This window comes from Dermacentor andersoni, chromosome 1 (assembly GCF_023375885.2).
Source record: "Dermacentor andersoni chromosome 1, qqDerAnde1_hic_scaffold, whole genome shotgun sequence".
Classification (NCBI taxonomy): domain Eukaryota; kingdom Metazoa; phylum Arthropoda; class Arachnida; order Ixodida; family Ixodidae; genus Dermacentor; species Dermacentor andersoni.
Window position 1 is genome coordinate 203,067,726 of NC_092814.1, and position 26,376 is coordinate 203,094,101.

Here is a 26,376-nt window from a genome sequence, read left to right on the forward strand (position 1 = left end):
TAAATACTAGTGGGATGGTCTTTAAAGCACCAAGCTAATGAGTCATCCCATTATTTATTTATTATTTATTCTAACCACTTAGCCTGATCAAGTTGCTGATTTCTTGAGACAGGTAGTACATGTAGTTCTTTGCTTTTTGTGACCAGTTGGCCTCACCACAAATGTTAAGTATCAGTTTCACTGCCCATGAGTGAGAACAGTAAAAATTACCAGGCTCTTCCAGAAATCAAAAACTTTCTAACAATACCAGCTTTTCTTTTTCCCCTGATGGCGGACTGACCATGCCTGGTCATGTTTGTTGCACTGTTGAGCAGCATGAGCAGCAGCTTTCTTTTCCATTTTTTTTTTCTGCCTCTGTATACACAGTGAGGAGGCAGGGATGCACAGGCGAGTACTATCATGCTTCTAAGCATGGTAACAATGCCCTTGCTGCCCTCCTTTCCCTCACCTTCTCTATCTGTGCCTTTTCACACACCACTTCGGTATATACCAGCACACAAAAACTAGGAGGGACTTTGTTTTTTCAATGCCGTCACTCCTTCCTCCGTGGTAACGGTATGAAGTTGCAGAATGTATGAATGGCCTTGCCTCAAGCTACCTCTGCTGCACAGTTGCTAGTGAAAGAAGTAGGTTCAAAGCATGAACAGGAAGCCGAAAGGATTAGACTACAGCTGTAAAACCAAACACTGTTTTAGAAAGCTAGGAAATTCCTTTTTGCACTAATCGCACTCTCCCTACCCTTTCCACTTCATGCCATCAGGTGTCCACATCTGAAAAAATCTCCAATTGTGAAATAGACAGTGCAGGATTTTAAACACTAAAACCACTTTATCACGTGGTTTGCTACAGCAAACCAGATGATAATGCTGTTAATTTGCCCTTAAGTGAACATGCGAAGCAAAAGTGAAATATACTTTTGAACTCAAACTGTGCTATTTGTGCTGCAGTTATCTTGAACCCTTTGGCTGAACTAAATGTGGAATAATAGTTGCAACTGCCTGCACAGCCTGTAAATGATGGTACGAAACACTGCAAATATGATATCTGACACTACATATGTTAGAATTCACACCGAGTGCGATGGAGGTCATTGCAGAAAGGCCAGTTGTGGATACACCTACTCACACAGTTGCACTCGGCCAGGTTGCTGAAGCCAACTTCAGCTGCATTACATATTCTTTACAGATAGAATTACTGCTGAAGATTGTCGCACACAAAATACAATAGAAATCCAACAAAAACCTGAGCGCTATGGTAAGCTGCAACACAGGATTTTTATATTATTACATGCTTGTTGCAGCAAATTTCAGAAAAATGTACACTCTAGTATCACTTCAGATGCTGGAATTATACTGTTATATAGTGCCTCGGCAACTACTGCAGCGTTTTAATGAATTACATGATTTTATCTGCCACAAGACCCCACAGGCAAATGAGAAGGAAGAAAACTGATAGAGTGTGTTCCTTCTTTTCTTCACCCCGTTTTCTTTCATGCAACGTCAAGAACTTGCCTAGCCTTGTATTCCTATGAGCTACAAATACAGGCAATGAAGCCAAGGAAAGCATAGGGGTAATTCGCCGTTTGAAATTGAAAAACGGCAAGTAATGAGGAAAAGGAAAAATAAAAGTGGACATTCCCTTTTTCTCATTATCTTCAACTGTTTAATTTCAACCACAGCTAATTACCCCCATGATTTCCTTGGCTTCATTGCCTGTTGGCTTTATATGGTTGCAATGAACAAAAATCAAGGACAACGGTTTCTCTTCTTGTTCATATGCACTATAAAAATACCATATAAAGATAGTCATACCTCATAGCTTTTTTTAAAAGGGACACTAAAAAGGAATATTACATTGAGCTGTATTAGTAAAAATTGCGATTCTGCAATGGCAAAAAAGTCCACCCTTACCGTGAGAAGAGATTTCGCAAGCCAGAAAAAATATGAAAAGGAAATATGGGTGGCGATGCCACTCCCAAGTTTTCGTACCAGCTCACTGGGCTGATGGGTTTTGAATACTAGTACCATTACATGTACTTGGGTGTAGTGAATTGTTTATTGGTAAAAAAGGGCTACATTGCATGGTAAGACCTACTTATAACGATACTGGTTTAACAACATACCAGATTATAACAATGAGCAGCTGATGCACAGTCAACTTTTGTATGTGTTCTACGGTAAAATAATTCGCTTACCACAATTCTCCCTATGGTGTATTATCAGTTACAACAATTAAATTTGGCTACGGAGTATGTGCTCTGACAGGAAAAAAAAATTCAAAATCCTTTGGAGGGGGGGGGGGGGGGAGAAAACAAGCCCTTTTATCACATCCTACTTTGTGCCCTGCACGGCACACATTTGTCACGCCACTCTCTTATCTCTCTTCCACTCTTTCGCCAACATCAGAGGGATGGGTAGAAGGAAGAGCGGAGAGAGGCCACTAAGGCAAAGATGAGGGTGGCGAAGCGACTCATTTTTTCCTTGGATGTCACATTCCTTTTCTTTTTGGCGCAGACATCTAGTAGCCAGATTGAATTGTTATAGCTGATAATGTGGCATGGGAACAATGTAGTAAGAAGTTTACTTTACCATAGAACAAAAAATTTCAGGTTGGGCAGCTGCTCATTGTTACATTGGAGTATTGTCAAAACCGGTAATGGTATAAGTGGGTCTGACTGTGCTTCTTTCTGCCCAAATAAAATGTCTGAATGTCTCTCCCCTCTGGTTCTTTTTGTGCAACCTGGCTATAACAATTATCGGTTATAAAATGGAATTTTCTTGGCACTTGAATATTGTTATAAGCGAGTTCTACTGCACTTTAAAGAAGTTAGATTCAGCCTAGCAACTTTCAAGAACTTTTGTGGCACCAAAGCAGCACAAGTACAACACTTTTTAAATTCCCGACATTCCAAATGGGGAAGTTGGGCCTGCATTATCTCTAGTAATGGTCAAAACCCTTTTCTTCCAAATGAACAAAAAATAAAGTTTTGAACAAATACTTTATCAGTATAAAAATTGTTTAGTGTTGCTCTTTAGTGTCCCTTTGGGATGCAATGAATAAGCTAAAAAAGTAACACACCAAAAGGAACAGCAGCAAGCACAAGGTTTGCTTCACACTGTTTCACCGTAACTTGGCAAACAGCAAAGGCTGCAGCACCTGCACACTCCACACTGAAGAGAGCTATCCATTTTTTAACATAGTCTATGGAACATAGTTCGTGTGTGTGTTTTTTTAATGCGATTCTCTCTGTTCGAAACAATTTTTGACATCCTCATTACTCATCATCAGGCATTCTTTAAAAATATAGATTCCCTCGAAACATCTCTTTTTTTACACATATTGCACCAGTTGCCTTTTCAATTTATAAACAAGAAAGTTGGGCTGACTGACAAGGGGATGGGGGTGACAAATATGTGTGTCCTGGAATTTCTGCACTATGGCATCTTTTTTTTCTTTTTCAGCAGATGACTGCTCCCACTTTGGCCTGCCGCGCCAAATATGCAGGCACACACGGTGCATACTCTGTCTGGACAGGAATGTCTGCACTATGCTTTCTTTCTTTTTGAGCAGACAGCTCCCACTGATGGAAGTGGACCGCCATGGCGGCAGGTGTAGTGGTACACTGGGAGAAGTCATGCGGCGTTCTATCACGATACTACTGGCCAACAGCACCTGCAGCCTTCCCCATTTGCCAAGTTATGGTGGAACAGTGTCAGGGTGTCTACCAAGTTGACATTTCCAATTTCCCCGAGTTTTCCAGGTTTTATCTGAGTGACTTTGTAAAATTTCCTGAGTGACACAGAACTGTGTTTTATGTCAAGATGGGCTGACACCATGTCGCCCGATGCTGTCACTCTCTAGTAAGCATCGTAAAAAAAAAAAAGAAGACTTAATCCAGTTTAAATAATAAGGAGTAGTGTTTATTTTATTCAAAAAGAAAACAGAAGGGAGGTGTTAGTGAAATAAATGCACAGAAAATAAAATACCTCCGAAAAAAAAAAAAAGTAAAACCCATAGCGAATCGAGTCGAACATTCTCAAATACAAATAAAACGGAGATGCATACAGAAGCAAATATTTTCGAATATGAGCTATTTCTATCAATTGATAGCAAGCTCATTCGTATGAGGCCTGAGCTTTGTCACAAGTGAGATTCTCTCTCTTAACAGCTGTTAAGTCAACCTCAACTGTTCAGACATATTCTCAGCCTGCGCGCAACGCCTCAATGTTGTGTTTCACTGATTTAAAGAGTTTATTTTGGTTTTAATGATGGACACCTGCATCTTGGCGTCAGCCAATACTTTTTTTTCTTCTTTTCTTGTGAGCTCAAGCTCCTTCAAAGAAGTGGTGGCAGGCTTCCTTTCCCGTTCATTCCTCAAGCATCGGTCCTTTCTGTTCTCATCGTCCTTCCCCGCGCGTTCGCCCTACAGATCATTTGAAGCATCCTCTTCATTGGTTGTATAATGAAGGTCCGATTTCTCAGACTCCCTAGGGGCCGCGAAAACGTTAGAAAAATCGGGCAGTCCGAAAAAATGAATGCATGTCTTTTACTGCCCTTAAGGGCTCAAATAGCCACAGGCACATCCGAAAAAGTTCTGAATGCCTGCCAGTATACTTATTAGGCATATCGGTGCTCGTACTGTGACAGGAGATGACGGGTGCGCGCGTGTATAATTAAGGAATACAAACTGTGTCCCGCGACAATTGCCCCCCCTTCCCACGCTTATGCTTCACCGCGTAGCATTACTGTATTAAGGCGAAGCTGACTTTCGGGAACTAGCATTATGCAACGCGTCGCGCTTTTCGAGTTTCGAAGCCATTGGCGAAGATTACAAAGGCGGAGTCTGCGCCATTGCTAACAGTGGCGAATTGTTTTAATGAAAAACACGGCGTCGAACAGCAAGAAGCTTGGTAGCGAAAGTCGAAGCAGCTAGGCCTAGCGTTGCCGCGGTGGTGGCAACGACTGCCACGCCGGTTCGGGCGGCGAGGCAATCAATATGGCGGCAGTGGCGGATTTGATTGGTGCGATTTCAGACCTGCGGTCACGGCAAAAAGTCCGGAAAATCGGACGGCGAAGGGTTCGTGCATCCGAAATTTCAGATGTTCTTATACACAAACTCTATGGGGTAGGTGACGGAGCCGCGAAGCTGTCCAAATTATCGGGCGTCCGGAAAGTCGGTCGCTGACTGTGCACTGGCAACTCCTCCAGCCGACGACACAGAGTCAAAGTAGATTTCTTTCGATTCCTCTCTGTTACTCGAGCCAGCATTACTGCGACTTTCATTCCCTTTCAATAAACTCGCAGCTAATTTTCCCTGATAGAAGCACAAATTCCCCGAGTTCTCCCGGATTATTTCCAGGCTATTCAATATCCCTGAGAATTCCCGCTTTGCCCGATTGGTAGACACCCCGAGTGTATAGCTTGGAGAGCAGCTGTTGCCCCCAAATGTGTTAAACAATCGCTACTCACTCTCTAAACTTGTATTTTGCCATGCCTTAAAGAGTGGAGTTATTTTACTGAAAACCTAAGCTCACTGCCTGTTCAAGATGACTACTGGCTCATGCTGGCAGCGTGCAAAGAGCATGTAAAATGCGCCAGACAAAAGGAAGTAGCAGATTTTTTCATAAGGGCCCATAATAAAACACCTTTTTTTTACCTGTCGGATCCCGATCGTTTTCTGGTCCACCATTGCCTTTATGTTCCAGAAGAACGGACGAGAACACCGTTGGCACGTGTCGCTCTCTCCCCACTCGGGTGTCTGAGAAATCAGAGAGCATGCTGATGTAAAAAGCAGGCCCCAATACGGAATTGGGCACGTAACTTTATTTGGGGGGGTATCACATTCCAAAGTGACCCTTCAGCTATGAATGATGTTCCAGACTAATTCTAACAACACAGGCTTCAAAACAAGAGCATTTTTGCATTCTGCACTCACTGGAATGCAGCCACAGCTACCAACAATCGATCCCTTGACCTGGTACTCAGCAGGAAAGCACCAGGGCAACAGAGTCAACATGGCAGGTCCACCTAAACTTGACACGACTTGACACGACTGCTAAATGTTGAACATGATGTATCAGTTACCATAGTTACTCGAGTCTAGCTCATCCTTGACTGCAATGCGCACCTGTGTTTTGGGACCAGTAATTAAATACGGGATGCCTTTTTGATTGTTACATACACCCTCATTTTCATATTTCAAGAAATTAGAAATGCAATGTCCTTGATTGTTTGCTCACGAGTTCTTGATAGCGAGAGAGAGAGTAATGGTAATTTGTTCTCAGTTGGAAAAAGAAAATTTATAACATTTGAGCTATAGTGGACAGGACACCCTTCATAATTGCTATCGGCGGCTTCCTCGTAGCTACTGACAGCTCAGAATATCTAATCTTCAGTGAAGCCTACAGTATTTGGGGTACCACTTCTTAAACGACTTGCAGACTATGCCAGCCTAATGAACTTACCGAACGGGCACAAAGTTACAACAGCCGGAAGCAATTTGTGGATTGGATTGGATTACAGAAATTGAGAATGGCAATGATGATAGCTTGTCAGTATTGTAGTTTTGGTTACATACTCAAAGCTAATGCGCATGTAATTTTTTAGTACATTTTCTGCAGAAAGAAAGTGCACATTAGAATAGAATAAATATGGTAATCGTTAGCGGTCATGTGTCAGCCCACACCCAACGTGCTAAAATATTGTTTTTGGTCAGATGGCAGGTAGCGCCCTAACTTGACTGCGCTGGCTTTTCTTTTGTTTGTTGCAGTGCTTCTTTAGTGGCACACTTCAAGAAATTTATGCACTTTTCATGGCATGAAGCATTACGAGAATGGCGTGCATTACAAGGAAAGATCTCGTGCTAGTTAAGTGAATCTGAAGATGATCTTAGTACTGAGGATGGATATATTCTGCCTTTAGAGAGCCAGCAAACATCCTTGGATGAGAGCCCTGACAAAAGTAACGACAATGACACTAAAGAAAACAGTTTCTGTGGTGATCAACTATACAATGCTGGCTAGAGAGGGAGTGCACAGTACGGGAGTCTCAGGCACAAGGAAAAATTTTTGAAGTAAGTTACTCGACATTTGTTCACAAGGGGGCACTTTCTGTGCAGCATCCAAAAACAGTCAGAATAGTTATTGACTGGAAAGACCGCAAAGTGGGTAAACGCTCATGACCACGAAGGGTTAATGTTCATATGTTACTACGACATAACAATAAGTGGTCTGGTTGCATTAAAGAGTGCATGCATGAGGAACACTATATTTAAATCACATTCCAAAACTTACACGAGCCAACAAGCAACATACCAAATGCACAAATGTCTGCAGTACGTTTTGTGCGCCTTAGTCCTGCACCTCACTCATTTGTATCATCACACCATGTTAATAGAATGGTCTTACCCTCTCAACACCTCAGTTGCTTTGCAATCTTATGCTATAGTCCTAGTACTGTTATCACCACCTTTGAGCTTAGCAAGCAAGTACATCTCCTGCAGCATTTGCCTGAGGAAAAGCCTCAGCTCTCTGCACATGGTCTTCGGTGCACTACCATGTTTCTTTCCTCTGATAACCTTGGAAACCTGAGCACAGCTACTTTGGTCACATGCAAAAGATAACGCTCACACAAAATATAGAAAGAAAAACGTTTTCTATAGCAGCTACTAGAGGGTACATCAAGCACCTGGACACAGGGCTTCACAAAAGACCAGTACAAGCCACTAACCAAGAAAAATAAGCCTGAAATAACCCTTAATAGGTGCCCTGTGTGATCACCTTTAACAATGCTATTTTCTTATTTATGGATTGCATTGAGCTCAGTAAAGAATTTCAAATGTCACAAACAAGCATAAGAGCCCCTAGGTATAACATAAGTTATTTTCAAAACCAATTGTTTTCAATACAGAAATTTATATTCGTCATCACCATCATCATCATCAGCCTGTTTTGTGTCCACTGCAGGATAAAGGCCTCTCCCCGCGATCTACAATTACCCCTGTCCTGCACCAACCGATTCCAACTAGCGCACCGCGAATTTTCTAATTTCATCGCTCAACCTAGTTTTCTGCCGTCCTCGACTGCACTTCCCTTCTCTTGGTACCCATTCTGTAACCCTTATGGTCCAGCGGTTATCTAACTGACGCATTACATGACTTACCCAGCTCCATTTTTTTCTCTTTACGTCGATTAGAATATCGTCTATACCCGTTAGCTCTCTGATCCAAACTGCGCTCTTTCTGTCTCTTAATTAACGTCCTCCCCCACCCCTCCCATGCCTAGCAATCTTCGTTCCATCACTCTTCGCACTTTGCGTGGTCCTTAACTTGTTCTCAAGCTTCTTTGTCAGTCTCTAAGTCTCTGCCCCATATGTGAGCACTGGTAAAATGCACTGATTGTACACCTTCCTTTTCGATGATAATGGCAAGATTCCAGTCAGGAGCTGACAATGTCTGCCATATGCGATCCAACCCATTTTCATTCTTCTATGAACTTCCTTCTCATGACCAGGGTTCCCCGTAATTAGTTGACTTAGGTAAACTTACTCCTTCACAGACTCTAGAGGCTGACTGGCAATCCTGAACTCTTGTTCTCTTGCCTGGCTATTCATAATTATGTTTGTCTTCTGCATATTAATCTTCAACCCCACTCTTACACTCTCTCTGTTAAGGTCCTCAATCATTTGTTGTAATTCATCTGCACTATTGCTGAATAGAAAAATGTCATCGGCAAACCAAAGGTTGCTGAGATATTCGCCGTCGATTTTTACCCTTAAGCCTTCCCACTTTAATAGCTTGAATACTTCTTCTAAGCACGCAGTGAATAGCATTGGAGAGACTGTCTCCATGTTTGACCCTTTTCTTTATAGGTATCTTCCTGCTTTTCTTGTGTAGAATTAAGGTGGCTGTAGAACCTCTGTAGATATTTTCCAAGGTATTTACGTAAGCGTTCTGTACTCCTTGATTATGTAATGCTGCTATGACTGTTGGTGTCTCTACTGAATCAAATGCCTTTTCGTAATCTATGAAAGCCATATAGAGAGGCTTATTATACTCTGCGGATTTCTCGATAACCTGATTAATGACATGGATATGACCCATTGTAGAGTATCCCTTCCTGAAGCCAGCCTGTTCCCTTGGTTGACTAAAGACCAGTGTTGCCCTTATTCTATTGGCGATTATTTTGGTAAATATTAAGCTAATGGGCCTATAGTTTTTCAGTTCTTTAACGTCTCCCTTTTTGTGGATTAGTATAATGTTTGCATTCTTCCAGTTTTCTGGGACCCTTGCAGTCGATAGAAACTTCATATAAAGAGCCGCCAGTTTTCCAAGCAGCATGTCTCCCCCATCTTTGATTAAATCGACTGTTACTCCATCTTCACCTGCCGCTCTTCCTCGTTTCATGTCTTGCAAGGCCCTTCTGACTTCATCACTAGTTATAGGAGGAGTTTCTGTATCCTGTTCATTACTGTTTCTAATGGAGGTATCCTGACTCCTCTGGGTACTGTACAGGTCAGTATAGAATTCTTCCGCTACTTTTATTATACCTTCGACATTGCTGATGATATTACCCTGCTTATCTTTCAGTGTATGCATCTTGGTTTGTCCTATGCCAAGTTTCCTTCTCGCTGATTTCAGGCTGCGTCCATTTTTTATGGCTTCTTCAGTCTTTCTAACGTTGCAATTTTGAATATCACTTATTTTCGCCTTGATCAGTTTTGACAGTTCCGCGAATTCTATCTTATCTCTTGAGTTGGACACTTTCATTCTTTGTCGTTTCTTTATTATGTCCTCTGTTACTTGGGAGAGCTTGCTCACTGGTTGCCTTGGTGCCTTGCCTCCCACTTCCAATTGCTGCCTCTTAAGCCAGCCTAGTTACGGTTTCATTAATTACCTCAATGGCATCTTCATCTCTCTGTTCTAAGGCTGCATATTTGTTTGCAAGTACCAGCCTGAATTTGTCTGCTTTAACCATTATTGCCTCTAGGTTTACCGGTTCCTCCTTGACCAATTTTACTCTTTCCCTGTTCAAATTGAGGTGAATCCTAGCCCTCACTAACCTATGATCACTGCACCTTACCCTACCTATCACTTGTACATCCAGCACTATGCCAGGATCGGCAGAAAGTATGAAATCAATTTCATTTCTTGTTTTACCATTAGGGCTTTCCCAGGTCCACTTTCTGTTGCTACGTTTCCTGAAAAAGGTGTTCATTATTCTTAGCTTATTCCTTTCTGCGAATTCTACCAGCATCTTTCCTCTAGCGTTCCTGGAATCGACGCCGTAGTTGCCAATTACTTGTTCACCAGCCTGCTTTCCCCCCCTTTTGCATTGAAATCGCCCATTACTATAGTATACCGATTTGCACTTATCGCTAATTCAACAGCTTCATAAAACTGATCTACTTCATCATCATCGTGACTGGATGTTGGAGCATAGGCTTGTACTACTTTTAATCTATACCTCTTATTAAGTTTGATTATGACTACAGCTACCCTCTCATTAATGTTGTAGAATTCATCAATGCTTCCCGCTATGTCCTTATGGATTAGGAATCCTACCCCATATTGCTTCTTATCTGGGAGACCTCTATAGCAGAGGATATGGCCATTATTCAGCAATGTATAAGCCTCATCAGTTCTAATCTCACTAAGGCTGATCATATCCCAAACAATGTCCGATAGTTCCTCAAAGAGTCCTGCTAAGCTAGTTTCACTCGACAGAGTTCGGCAATTAAAAGTTACATACCTCTATCCTCTTGGTTGTCATGTTCCAGAAAACCAGCATCGAATCTTCGCCTGCCGAAATAAGCGTCTTTCCTGGACTATGATAACACAATGCCGTCACTTTGTTGCTAGAAGACAAGAGGCAGTATTTGTCAATACGATGAAAAAGCGAAGAAAGAAACACCAATTAAGCTTCCAGACAGACAGCTAATGGTGCTTGGCTAAGAGGAAAGCGGCAAAAATAATACAGAACCAAGTTAGATGATTATTGCAGCACCATGCAGGAATTTATACATGCACAAGTTAGCAGAATTCACAAAGCACTGAATTCAGCAATACCATTTCTATCAATGCAAAACTGCTGTTCATCAAACAAGTGTTCTTTAAACTTGGTTAAAATGCGTTGGCAGGCTAGATGGTTAGAATTCATGATAGAATGTGTAAGCGTGACTGAACGAGGATGTAGAAAGAGACACACAGAGACGACACTTTTGAACTCTTGGGCTGTGAACAGCAAAGTTCTCCAAAAGAAGCCTCCAATATCGTCATCAAATTCCATCAGTCATTCTGCATGCGTTAGCAAAAAGTGGAGCAAAACAAGACGTACTGGTGCCCCTGCAGTTCGTAGGCAGTGCCCTGCTTGCCTCCAATGTCCCACACAATGATGGTCTGGTCAAAGCCACCAGAAAAAAGCAGTTTGCGTTCTGCATCCCAGGTTAGGCACCGTATGCTCCCTGCAACAAGCATGCAAAGGCCAAGGTACCCTTAAACAAATGCAGAACTGGTTATTTCACATAGGTAGTCCCCAACTTGACTAATTTACTTCAAAATTGAGTACAAAAACTGTCCCAGGAAGCATTGAAGAGATAGCAAGGTTGTCTTCAAAAAGGCTGCATATACAATGTTCAAATAGTCTCACCAATTTTACGTTAGGCATGTAACTAGAGCAACTGATAAATGGTAGCAATGATTATGCAATAAATTACAGCAACGCCCTACTGATAAATTCTGCACCACATGAAGAAAACAGAACAAAAGCCATTTTTTGCTGTCCATGTTCTCTTATCCATGTTCAAGAAAACACCCAGGAGAGTACATTTACGTTAACGGTCGCCGTACACATAAATGCATAAAGCTACAAAGGGTAACCCTACAGGTTTCTCAGAAAAAAAAAGCTTTGCAGTTAAAAAAGTTTGTTCTCATCCGAGGTTTGAACCTGGATGAGTTTCATACCAAAATTACCAGAGCAAAATCTAGCACTAGTGTCTGCTTGCACTGCCAGTATGACTGTTCAGACAGCATGGGAATGATGGACAGCACATAAGATTTCCTTAGATTTCGTATTTCTGGCTTTGAGTGACCTTATGGATTCTCTATCAATGCTTTTCAAGCTCATTTTACAATTTCACATTTGCAGTGTGGCAACTATCAGTCTTACTTAGCCCCCATTTCCACAATTTGTTGGTTTGCAGAACATTTCAAAACACTGAGGTGACCTAAGGAAACATTACAAGGTTAACAGGCAACATAAATGAACCACAGGAAACAAGAAAAGATAACTGAATCCATGTCAAATTGTAGAATAATCAATGTACTATTGATGATTCCTATAATGACTAAATGATTGTAGCTTCATATTTCCCTCTAATATTCTGTGAAACTCTAGGCCTGACTGGACCACCTTTTCAGAGCACTCAGCCAAATGAGCTAACGAGGAGGCTAGCAGGTAGCAGGATGAGTAAAAATTAGTTGCAGATAAAAACACTGGAAGATTGCCCAAACAAGTCCCACAGAAATCTGCAAGGTTGAGGGTGGCAAGCACTGTCACCTTGCTAATTCCATAGCAACTCATTAGCTTGAACAGTCATATTGTGCTTCGCGTTTGAAGTGTGCATGGATATTATGTACCACAGAAGAGAATGGTACTTCAGCAATTCGAAAATGTTTCAGCTTTGAAGAATCAGAACAGTGAGTTGCTAATGAAACGTCTTTGGATCCAAAGTGTGAATGAAATGTGAAACAAAGTTGCACTTTTAACCAACAGGTTTATTGTAACAATGGAAGGTCTGGCTGATGCACGAGGCAAAACCTCGATGACTGACATACCTCAACTAGCTCAAATTATTCCCCATCACTCGGGGTCTTACAAGTACATCTACACTGTCAGATGATGTTTTTTCCCATGCACTAAAGCCAACAGCACCCATTCTGACACACCATCTTATTTCGCAACTCATGAAAAGGATATCTGTTCCGAGAATGTAGTGGCACTACAGTGGATTAATAAAGGGAAAATCAGACATCCGCCCGTTCATAGCAATTGCTACAAAGGAAACCCATACAGTTTCCTCCAAAGAAAAGCCTCGTTGCCTGGTTATTTTTAAACACAACATGTAGCGCTTCCATTCCAATACTATTCTTCATATATGCTTTGTCACTGGCTTGGCCAGCACGCCATCCACATCATTAGAAGAATCGGCTAGCTCAGAGTGGTGTAAATGATGTGGGACACTAGGTGAGGTCAAGATGCTGGGGCCTCGCCATGCACCCCATCACAGACTTTATCACCACCTGTTACTGTATATAAAATGGCGATCTGCACAAAGCATCACAACAAAAAAATGTTTTACTCTTCTGCAGAGTGCTAAATAATAAGAATGGAACGAAATTGGTTGGAAAGAACTGGTACATTAACTGGCCCAGGAGTCTTCAAGGAGGCTGCAGGGTTGGTGAAAATCGACAGGAAAGCTTCAGTGCAACATACAAGTGCAAGACAAGACAATTGCGAATTTTCACGCGCCCGTTACAAATAGCTGGCAGGGGACAAAATTATTCCCCGTCACTCGGGGTCTTACAAGTACATCTACACTGTCAGATGATGTTTTTTCCCATGCACTAAAGCCAACAGCACCCATTCTGACACACAATCTTATTTCGCAACTCATGAAAAGGATATCTGTTCCGAGAATGTAGTGGCACTACAGTGGATTAATAAAGGGAAAATCAGACATCCGCCCGTTCATAGCAATTGCTACAAAGGAAACCCATACAGTTTCCTCCAAAGAAAAGCCTCGCAGTTGAAGAAAAAATCGTCCTGGTACGGGACTCGAACCCAGGACCACCACCTTTTCGGGGCAGCCGCTCTACCATCTGAGCTAACCAGATGTCTAGCAGATGGCAAGCGAAGTTGAATTTGTCGACAACTCAAAGCAAAGGCAGGGCTGCGAGGCTTTTCTTTGGAGGAACCCGTATGGATTTCCTTTGTAGCAATTGCCACGAACAGATGGATGTCTGATTTTCCCTTTAATTACTTCTCTCCACCTTGCAGGTTTCACAGAACTATTATGTCAATCATATTCAAGTGGAGTATGCAATTTAATGCTTGAATGCAACATCCTGAAACGTCAGGTACTACATTTGACTTATATGGAAGATGCTTCCAACGTACTGAACACAGCAACTTATAGCCAAACAACCATCAAAATGACAATTGTTTAACTGGTCAACGTGAAATACACTGCAGCTTTGCTCTAGGTGTAAAGCAGTCTCAGTGATGGCTAAGCAACATTTAAAATGGCTGCAAAGAGTGCTTGTGCAAACTTCTTATTCACAAACACTGAACCCCCTTGCCAAATATGGTTTGCTTGCGCATCCAGGCATAGTTGCTACCACAGCTGCACACTGCAAATCATCCTGCTTGCAGCACTTCGCTTGCACTTCAGACTCATTAGCGCGTATCAAACCTTGCGACTGCAGCCTTAGCTTCCACTGAATGAACCTCATTAGTTTTCATTTTTCTCATTGCTTAATGCCGCTACGTTCCCCCTTGGTTGTGTCACTCTTCTTTAGCTGCCGAACTTTACCAAGCATTCAACGTGCACCATGTTATCCACAGGCTGATAACATCCCTCGGTATATGCTGAGAAAACTTCTGGCTGAACCAGTGACAGCTATTGGAGCAGATCATGTGTAGAGCTACATTTTCCTGGGGTAGAGGTGGGACCTGCTCAGGCATCTTTTTGCAAGCGTGAAAGTTGCCACTCTCCTGCTCACCACTGACATACAAATAAATCAATAATAAACTGCATTTCCAACAAGATGGTTGAAAACCCAGCCAAAAAGTGGCCAGAGGCAACTTGAGGGCACCTGGGTCTACCATCAGTTTCCTGTCAAAATCTAAACTTGCACTGCCAATGGCACACACTGAGCGTCATGCTTATCAGAAAAGGATAATTAAGAAGAATCGCATAATCGAGTTAGGTTGATTAGACTGACTAAGTATTCTTTGATAACAATTTTCATTATATTAATGGCAAGAGGTCCATTATTAGAATAGAAAATTAAGGTTAAACTTCTTTTTTTGAGTATTGCACAGGAACTTCAGCGTTGGTGCATTAGTGTAACGTCACGCATTTTAAAAATATTTCATCGTATTTGGGCTGTTGTGGTGAAGTAGAAGTTCTCAAAAATTGTAAAGTCCAGTGTTTGATTCCTTTGGCACAAAATGTAGTCCATCTTGTAGTTCGAGAAATCAACTAGGCCCGAGCAGACACTGCAATGCTAAAATCCACGATGTCACAGCGAGCTGGTGTGGCATCAAATGCTACAAGACTGTGTCGTATCTTCCATATTCGCCAAACTTCCTCTAACAGTAAGAGTGCCCTTTTTGGTATAGTAGAAGGGTAACTTATTAATACAGTTCAACTTAATTTTCCCTTAAGTACACTCAAATGACACAAGGTATCCTGAAAATGCTGATCATGCCCATGGCTTCTGCATTCACATAACACATTCTGAAATAGGATAGTCTTATTTTCTCTGTAATTATACTCATCAAAGTATTCGACTTTCAGATGCAATAGTAGAAATGATGCAGGTCAAATAGAAACAGACTTATGCAAAGCTGTCACTTTACTTTTTCAAGCTTTCAAAGTTATAAAATTTAAAATAATGTTAGTGCTATTTTTGCCCTGTTGTGAAAACAGTTCTTGAGATACAATTTTCTGAGTAACACAAGCTGCTCATAAAAAGTTAGTAAAGAAAATCCTGGCAATATAATGATAAAGTAAAATTTTGAATGATCCGATGCCCTTATGACCTCGGAATTTATTTGCATCTTCTGAAATTTGGTGTTGCGATTTGTTATGCATCATACAAAGTGAATGTAAGGCATTCCTGTTTATTTATGGCGCATACTGTCAGTTGAGATGTCCTTGATTTTCTGGATGTTTTATTTGCCACTGCTGTCAGAGAGACTCTTTTGAAATGCGTAAAACTTTGGGCTTGTTTCTTCATCTTCAGTGCCGGTGCTCAGTGCACGCCACAATAAGCACTTCTCAATTGCACAGGCTTCTGCTAGGATCATATAAGACAAGGATATCAAATGCTAGGTTTGCAAATGTACATTGTGGCCGTACGTCCCCACCTTTGAGAAATATTGCAGTGTTTCAGAAGAGAGATCTCATGTCTCAGAAATTCTTATCAGTTATCAGAGCACTGGAGAGCATCCGAGTCGCTCTGAAACCAAATGCATTCCGTATAATGCACTCTGGGCAGGACTCTTTGGAATAGTGAGAGCAAAGGTGATGATACAGATTCTACTTCTCAAACTGTCATAGGGAAGGGCTGTGCAGAAATGAATAACTTATCATTTATAATACAATGGATAATTACTATTGACACATGTACTTGTTTATCTTTTTCGGGTGACTGCTTTTCACCGTCTAACAAATGTTATCGCTCAGCCCAGGACGCACCCGCATGTATCGGAAGTTTCTTGAATCTTATCGATGGTTCTATGTGCTGTCTGTTGTCACCAAAGGTTGTGTAATCTGACTGCATGTGCGACGTGAATTGTGTAGAACTTTCTGGAAGACACGCGGGCACCAGTGATTACTCTGTAACCTTCGATGACGCATGTATAAAAGCCCACAAGCTTGATCAACAGAGATTTTTAACGGTCACTGACTGTGCTCGCCACTGTCATTGTTCCTCGAGTGTAGCCTGCTTTTGAGGGCACAGGTTCGCCCAATAAAATGCTCTTTTATTGGCTTTGAACCTCTCCTCGACTTTCATAGGTGTTTTTTCATCTTACCGCCTACCTTTTTGCTAACTTTTCCGACACGGGTGATTGTTCTATGTTTCTCAGTGCATGGTATATATAATTAAGGAATGCATACTACACCCTGTTAACGGTTTCATATACGAGACACGCATGGCAGGCAAAACAAGAGCTCAAATCAGTGCAGCAATGTCAGAAATAGCTCTGAATAACTGTCAGTATGCTTATTAGAGATCTAGATGCCCGGAGACGGCGGGCACACACCTGTACAATTAAGGAATGACCCATCACAGTTGCCCCTTTTCATTCTTGGTATGCTTCACCGCAACACCTTGCATATGCTTCACCGCATAACACGACTGTGCTGAGCCGAAACTAACCGGTCAAGTTTGAATTAGTTGGCAAAGGCTAATTCTAGGATAGAACAAGCGGAAGTTTGAGCCCATAGAAATGTATGGGCACTGGCCAGGACTCTTCCGTCGAGCTTGAATTAACTGAAAATTCTAATTAGCCAGATCGGATTCACGTATGTCTACAGAATAGGCTTAGTTTAGGTTCAGACTACAACTGCTGTTGGTGTGCAGTGTTCCTTGTTTTGATGGTGTCGACACCCAATGGCTTGGACATGAAACATAACCCATGCCCCATGATTCATGAAACAGAAGAATTGCCATCCCGCTGCAAGTAGTAGGATGCTACAAAGGAAACCCATATGAGTTCTTCAAAAAGGAAGCTTGGCAGTTGAAGAAAATTTTGTTTCGGTCCGAGGACTGAACCCAGGACCAAAGCGCTTTTCAGGGCAGCCATTCTACTACCCGAGATAAGGAGGCTAGCAGATGGCCAGTGAGACATGAAACTAATTAACAACTGCAGGCACAGGAACCTTGGCCTGCACTTCAGAGTTGTTTCTTTTGTTGCCGAAAGAAGTGTTGTCCCCTGTTCTGAAACTGCCTAATGCATCGAGAGCTTTTGAGAGCCAGATGCAGTAGAAACCCTGTGAATATGTTCTGTACCAATACCTTTCCTAGCCACAATGCCACTTCAATGCCCAAATAACAGCATGCTCACTTAATGTACCTCCCAGATACTATGTTTATTTCTGCAGTCTCATGACCAATTTATCACGTTTTCAACCATGCTGTCATAAGTAATAGTTTATGGCCACAACACCCTGTTACAGTTCACTTTGTGCAGCAATCAATGGAACAAATGCCAAACACCTGGGACACTGCGTGCCTAATCGTCACGCTCATCAACATGAAAATAGTTGCCCATCAGGTGTGTGCTATGAGATTATGCACGGAATGTGCAAATCCCACACCCCTCTGTCCTATGTTCAACCCCTCTATGCCAAGGAGTGGTTTCCCTCCCGTGCCCCTTTGTGTGGGTTGACCCGACATGTCCTGACAAGGCCCTCTACCAGGGAGCAACAGAGAATAAGGTTGCTCGGATGGTGGAGGGTATAAGAAAGCCAGCGAGCCACCACGTGTGGCTGCATCTTCTCTGCCCTTGTGTGCAGGTGCATGCACGCTGAACGTATCTGTATTTTTTTTTGTCTTAGAGTGCATCACTCACCCGCAATGATGTATTAAGCTTCTCTTATTTGTTTTTATATCACCTGGTCTTCCCTGCTGAAACCACTCCGATGGTCAACCTGGTTCGAGCTCCAAGCAGATGCTGTTGAAGGTCACAAAACCCCATTCCCTTAATAACATCTTCAAGGGGTGTACGGTACCGCGATTAAAAGACGGGACAAAAGAAGACACACAGGAACAGACGCAGCGCTATCTTCCAACAGATTGTTGGAAGATAGCGCTGCGAGTCTTCTTTTGTCCCATCTTGTCCTGTTGCTCTTCCTTTCCTCTCTCCTCCTTTCCTTCCATCTTCCATTTCTGTGTTGCTGTCACCTCCCTTCAGCAGAGTAGGCAGGCGTTGTGCCTTTTCCGGTGGCAGTTGCCAGCCTGCTCGTCGCTTTCCCTTTCCTGTTAACTGTGTATATGTGTTCAAAACAAATAATAATAATAATAATCGCGCTACCGTACACCCCTTCAAGATGCATTACCAACAAGCCCAGATTGCGACCCTTGTGCCCTTAATAACCCTTTAACAAATGAACTTCCTGGTGGGCAAGTTCTCGTGTCAATAAGTGCAGCGTGCACCTGTGTGCGCAACCACCATAGTGCGGCTACAAAATACTAACTGTGCACCCAAGCCACAAGAATGAGTTGTTTCGTGGATCAAATAATCCACAAGCATTTTTTCTGACCAACAGTGCAGTTACAGAACGACAGTGCAGTCCGTTCCTCAAGCTGTAGTTTTTTATGAAACAATGTATGGTAGTTACCATATTTATTCCATGACAAAGAGTGTACCACATTTCACACTTCATCTTAGTATACTCACTATGGGAAACGGCCCTAGCAGCCAATAAGACAGCCAATACCTGGCAAGCCATAAATGAATAATGCAGGATGTGTGGACAAAGCAAATATTGAACACAAATTGGTAGAAAGTCAAATCTAGGCAAATTACTCATGGAAACAGGCCAGTTCACCCTGTGTTCACAAACAAAATTACATTCTGGGGTTTTACATGCCAAAACCACAATATGGTTATGAGGAATGCTGTAGTGGGGGACTCCAGATTAATTTTGTCCACCAGGGGTTCTTTAATGTGCACCTAATCTTAGTGCAAGAGAATTTTTGCATTTCGCGCCCATCAAAATGCAGCTGCGGTGGCCAGGATTGATGTGATCATAATAATTTGTGCTTATTCATTAGTGGACAACGTGGCACTGCGTTTTCTGGAAGCGCTCAGTGAAGAAGATTTACAAGCTGTCCTCACGAAAATACCCTTAAACTCAGCGAGATTAAAAGATGAAACCTGTAGCCTGCATGATAGTTATATATTAAAATCAAAAGATGAAGAGGACAACCATACAATGCACGTCGCAATGTGCATTGAATCTACGTTAGGGGTGGTTACTGAGCAACACGGGGAATAAGCTCGGCTACACGATTAAAGAAAGACTTACCAGAGTGACCCTTGAGGGTAGTAACAGGCTTATAGCCAGTTTGCTCCACCTTCAGCATGGTTATCTGCCCAGAGTAGTCTCCGACAAAGGCATGCTTGGACTGTGCATCAAACCTGGCAAGCATCAATTAAGGTAGCACACGCAGCTGACAAGGCAGTGATAATCCTAGCCTAAGAATCAAGTCAAGCAAATGCAACACAATGCACGTTGCATGCTAATCTTGCCACCCACTCACATATGCGGCCAGATCTCATATTGAGGCAGAGCCATGTACAAGTCTGTGCTCATTTCACTGGCTGTTAGTGGAGCATGAATTGTGTGCTAATTCGTGTCCTCCTGTAATGTCACACTGAACAGAAAAATAAAGTTTTGCAACCAAACATTCATCCACAGCCTGTTCAACTGAGCTTGTAAAACAACCTTTCTCCTACAAGGTTTACTAAACTTTCTTTTGGCATATAAATAGAAAAACTGGCATCAAATGCAAAAACATCTGTTTATATAGTGTGTCCCAGCTAACACTAGCCAAGCTGTTCAAAGAAAAAGATCATTAAAAAAAACAAGCTGCAAGGTATGATTTTAAGATCTACAGTGTTCGGTTGTCAGAACACTGATGATCAAACATTGTAGTTCTTTTAATTGTATCTTGCACCATGTTTTTTAAATCCTTTTTTCGTTGAACAGCTTGGCTAATATTAGCTGGGACACATAGTACACAGTATACCACATTTCTTTTACATGTTTGTGCATTGCATTATACAAGCTATAACAAAAACTAGTGCCAGGACATCCTACTACAGCAGAATCTGTTGAAATGGAACTGAGGAGGAAGAAAGAAATGTGGCTCTAAAAAGGGGATGAAGATCTAACTACATTCTTTTCTATTTGTTGTCTAGTGCTGCAATTACCTAGAATGCACAAAAGCATATTTTGCCTGTACGTGTGCATTCACCAAAGGTTGTCTATGAATTCTCCACATCTTTTGTGTTTCGTGGTAATGCTGCAGAACTTCCACACAATTCCTTTCAAAGCATTCCCATACTACACACCACGATGGATCACAACTACACAGGTCATCATCGTGAAACCTTAGCGACTTTGCATATCACTTCAATGCTATTAGCCACTTTGATGACATCCATTATACCAGCAAACATATGTACTTTATGCACTTGCTATTTTACAGTTTCCATCATGATGCAGAACAGGAGGAGACACACACTAAGCTAACCAAAATGAACACTGCAGGAAAATCAGCATCAAAATGGGGGAATTATCTGATGGAACGGTTTTTCATTATTCTTGAACATTACCTTTCCATGTGTTAATAGAACTGTGGCTGTATCATATGCAGTGTAATAGACAGCAAGGGCCTTGGTAGTTCTGGTGCCAGTTCTGTTTAAAGGGGCCCTGAACCACTATTTATCAAAGTGGAGAAATGCATTTTAAGTGAAAATAGGCTATTTCAGAAAAACTTTGCCGCAAAAAGTGCTTCAATGCATTCAGCAGAAGCGGAGTTATTGGCAATCAAACACGGCCTCTGCTGCGCTCCCGTTCTTCAATGCTTTGTACTGCGAAGGCTACGACGCAGTGGGACACGCCCACAACGCTTCGCCTTCTAAATGTCACCATGGCGCACCGTTCAAATTTCATTTCCAATGTTAATGTAGACGCCACGACTTCCCCCTTTGGTGCCTATGATGCATTAAACATTAGCCAAATGTGGTTGTCCTTAGTGAGCCGCAGTGCACTTAGCCAGTGGACTTGTCGCGGCACCCCGCAGCGGACGCAGTATCGACGCCATGTAGCCAACCGCAACTTGATGTCAGCTATCAGCCAATAGCAGCCGTCTAAGGGAATGACGAAATAGTGCATCCGATAACGAAACAGTGCGTCTAGAAGAGAGCGAGGACAGGGCCTTTTGGCGAAGAGAGAGCGTTTCAGAGAAAGGCAATTTCGCAATCCACTTGTGAGCTCCACGCACCGGTACGACAGCAAAACTTGGCTGAGGTGTTCACAGCAGCATATGCTACCCGCAGACTATGTTACTTCAAGCCCGAGGGTGGTTCAGGACCCCTTTAAGCAAAGTACAAAATCACTGTGCAGTTCCATTTGAGCAAGTTTAGTTTAACCCAATTCAACTTGCACTAAGCAATTATAAAAAAGATGTTTTGGAATAAAACTAAATGAGTTTTTATGCTGAAATATAAATTCTACAGCAAAGCTGGCAACCATGATAAAAAAAAAAAGACGGGACATGAAATAAACATACAGGACATCGGTAGTTGGAGCTGTGCCCCACATCTTCATGCTGCTTTTAAACTTGATTAGCATTTGTAGCTACAGCAATTGCAGAGTTTTACTGATTGGAAGCAACACACACCTAGCAAACCACAGTACATTAGAACACCAGCAGTTTAGCTTGCATTTGCTTGCATTAACTTGCATTTGCCGCAAGTTCACTGCACAGTTTTCTTTGAATTCAGCCCATTAAACACACAGTCACACCCAACCAAGGGTGAAACTGACTGCATACACAACTCACCACAGTCGCAGCTTTTGATAGCTTTGTCCATGATAAATTGTGACCAACGGCTAGCGACTAAATTTCCAACATAAGAATATCATGCAACAAGGTTGTGGCAACCTTGGAAAAATAAATCTTATAATTCATACGAAATATCTGCCATGCTTTTCTATCTACGTGCTGAGACAAAATACTGACTGTTTTCAACAATCCTTAACTCCTTGATTATTAAACATGTTTATGCACTTGAGAAGATCAAAAATCAACTCAAACACAACATGCACTGCATTGTGGCACTGGCAGAGGCACTCTGTAGGAGCACAGATGAAGAAGTGCATGCATGAATTCATCTCACGTGGCTTCTGAACTTGTTTCTGCATCGTAATGTCAGATGGACCTACGATTTGTTCTAAAGAATGCCAATTATAAAGCTGCAGTTTTTCTGCTTGAACACTTTTTAGATTGAACACTTTTTAGATTGTCATTAACTGAGGCAATACAGTACAAACTATCCTGCCACATGGTAATGCTATGACTGGTGGGAACAAAGTAATGGTCAGATGAGGAAGCGAACCTAATAGATAAAGATGATGTTTTGTTATGTCTTGTTTATTGGGCGCTACAACACTGGATTTTTGTTAAATGGGGCTTAACAGGGTTTATTAAGCACAGGGGTACAAGAACACAGATGTGGCTACATGGCAGTAGGAGCATACAGTGCGTAGAGATGGGAGAGCTGCAGAACCAGAGGGCCAGACGCAACTTCATATTTCGTCTGCTCGAAGTTCATGGAGGAGGAGGGTTGCATACACGGAGGAAGGGGAGAATTCAGGAGGAGCTGGCTAGTATGAAACATTGCATGGGATGGTGGCGCCATCTTTCAATCCTTTTCGTAACAGATGAGCGACTTGTTTTATTACCCTGAAGCTATAGCTGACCTGCTAAGGGGTCACATATTGGAGGGCTCAGGACTCATTTTAACCAGTCAGTTCTTCAACCTCTCTATGGACAGTGTCATACATGCACGAGTGCGAGCCTGTCCCGAATGGGCAATGTAACATGTGTGTGACAGCACCAACTAATGTGTAACTTCACATACTATTGAAAACAAATGCCGTCTAAAAGATGCTCCTATCTTTTTGGGGCCATAAAAAAACTATCTTGTCAGTTTATCTCTCAACACATGTAAGTATTTTTTATTGTCTTGTAGTCTGCTTTACTGCTTGACTTACAGTATTAAACCTGCTTAATTTAGTAATGGGTGCACAAAAGCATGCTGTGCTCCGTCTGAGCCATGTGCATGTAAATGCTGCTAGGTGCATAAAGCAGGCCATTTCAGCATGCACAGTGTGACAAGCCATTGTGGGCGGAGCCGAACATTTATTATTTATTTAGTAAACAAATCATGAAATCCCACTCACTGATGAATTATAAGTTACTCTCAAAACTTAAGAGAAGACAGCATAAAGGCTGCAATACTATCGCTAATGTTTCTAAGAGTGCATGGGGACCATATTTTGCAATAATTTTAATTCTTTAATTATCTCGCCTTTCGTCACTGTCTAGCACGACACTGCTGCTATTGCCAGGATTAGCCACTAGGTGGGATAGTAAGAAATGAACACAATCAGAAGAAATTAATCTTTGCACAATACGGCCTCTGCCTCTTAAAGGGCCCCTCACCAGGTCTGGCCATATTGAGCTGACAAGTGCAGTGCATACAATGCACGCTAACCATCGGGTCTGCTAAGTATTACATCCCTGTGTGCCGTGGAAAGAGCGTAAACTTCAAACTAAATGCCAATTGCCCTTCTCCTTATGGGCGCTGTGCTCCCAGCCAGAGAGTTGATGGTTATTGCACGAGCGCGCCTATGTGCATGGCAATGCTGTGACAGTGCTCATAGTGGCACGTGACTGAGAATTATTCAAGGCAACAGCAGTTATTTGTTTGATCTGTAGTTCCAATAGACGAATTAAACTTTACATAAATAATAAAGCCTACAAACTGAATGTCTGCGTGTCTTCGTTTTACTTCATACGGCGGCAAGAGAGATGAACTTTCGTTTCGTCTCCTTGTTCACATTCGTGCAGTTGCACACGCAGAGAGCAAAACTATGTCATTTTCTAATGTGCTCCAGCGCTCGATCATGCTCTGTGATCTGCTTGCGTCTGCCTCGGTGTTCATGTAGCACTGACCTATACCACTGGTCAGGTGTTCTCATGCATAGCGCGCAAAATCATGCACTGAATGAAACCAGACAAATGCAACAACTCGCACAAGAGACCGCCAACAGAAGTGCACCACACAGCAAATAAGCGAGGGGAAAAAAGAAGAGAGAGAAAAGAGGCGGAGCCCATGACGTATGCATCATGCGATCCTTCAGCGCCGGTATGGGAGAACGCAGGGAAGGAGTTTCGTTTGCAGAGGCTAGACGGGGTGAGTGGCATGAGTGTTATATTTGCGGTGACGCTCGCCTCCTGAAATCACGGGTTTGCAGCACTGAAATATTTTTATCTCTGCTACTAATGAACCAATTTGAAAAATTCTTGTGGTAAAATGCATCCTAGAGGGCATGTAACAACTTCTAATGTATAACTAAAATTTGCTATATGGCCGGCTGCGGGGCCCTTTAATACTCTAACAAAGCAACGCATACTTTTTCACTCGCTGAAGCATAGATAATAAGGCCACAGGGGGCGTTTATCTTAGACCCTCAAAGGGTTTGCATGATGAAGCCTCAGTAAAGAATCATTCTGATATTTTGCCACCGATAGACTGCAACTACCACAGTAACAGAGTCCACAACCTTGTGCTTGGCAACAGAACAACATAGGCACCAAGCCATCAGAGTGTACACAAAGGAAAGGGGCACAAGAAAAGGATACTGGAGAGCCATGCACCAGGCCCCACTCTGGAAGGCACCAAGTCGCCGGCCTGTCTCGGAGCAGTGCCACAGGAAGTGCTTGTCCCTGGCCACACTCAGCACCCACTCGGCGATGAGTGAGAACACTATGCCCATCACTCGGCCCTGGTGTGCTGCACAGTCACAAGAAGCCACAGCCCCACCCCAAGAAATAACCCATTTAAGATAGCATGCAAAGCAGTCAGAAGGCCACAGGATTCACAGCTCTGTTGTTGCTATGTTCCCAGGCAGCCCCCTTTTCCAAGTTTTAAGAAGTACACTTTGACCTGGCACCTATTAAAGACCAATCATTCAAGTAGTATTCATTACCATATTTATTGCATTCAGTTTCACTTCTATTCTGTTCTTGATGTTCACTTTATCACTCAAAGCCTCTCTTAAAATGTCATCAATGACATTAATTATGTCTCTCATCTGTGCAACTTTAATAGCTCTGAACTCGCGGTCAGGCTATTGGTTTAATTTCTGTGATGCAGTTCATGCATATACGTATCCATATGTTTTCTTTTGCAGTGGCGTACCATGCACGATTCAGCCACCAACAAGCACTGCACCAAAGTGGGGGGAAAACAGGGGAGTGCTGGTGTCATATTGAAACTAACATGGAAATGACATGAAAAGGAGAAACCACTATGTATTTGCTTTCAGTAAAGCACAACCTCTATCATTTTTAGAATCTGGCACTTATAAACAGTGCAGCAAAGATGACCACACAAGGAAAGGCAACAAAGCTCAAGAACAATTACATTTCATTGCATGGCAGCACAACATTTATTGCGATGCAACGCAAGATAGCTTATACGTAAAAATTGTCTGTATTTGCCTAGTACGTACATGAAAAGAAAAAAAAAATGTTAGAAAATGTCTCAAGACACTTCACATAACTGTGTTTATCCGGTCATCACCAATTTTAGACTACAGTGCACCACGCTCCATAGAAAGAAATTTTTTTTTCGCTGCATGCACAGATCATACGATGTGCAGAGTCTCAAACGAAGCACTACTTATTGCATCTCCAGCACAATGTTGCGAGCACGCAAAATATTCAAATTTCAGCTATTGACAGTGTGTTGTGAAGATACTGCATGCTTTAGAGGCCAACTG

General features: G+C 42.3%; 1 protein-coding gene across 1 annotated transcript in view; it reads right to left on the reverse strand.

The window, feature by feature from the left end:
• Wdfy2 (WD repeat and FYVE domain containing 2) overlaps window positions 1-26,376 on the reverse strand; it is a 48,490-nt gene that overhangs the window by 16,463 nt on the left and 5,651 nt on the right. The window contains exons 6-10 of the mRNA XM_050194822.3: window positions 25,235-25,385; window positions 19,822-19,934; window positions 11,334-11,460; window positions 10,749-10,854; window positions 5,657-5,758 (exon numbers count right to left, since the gene is read on the reverse strand). Coding sequence (XP_050050779.1) covers window positions 5,657-5,758; window positions 10,749-10,854; window positions 11,334-11,460; window positions 19,822-19,934; window positions 25,235-25,385 — 599 coding nt within the window. The remainder of the gene's footprint in view (window positions 1-5,656; window positions 5,759-10,748; window positions 10,855-11,333; window positions 11,461-19,821; window positions 19,935-25,234; window positions 25,386-26,376) is intronic.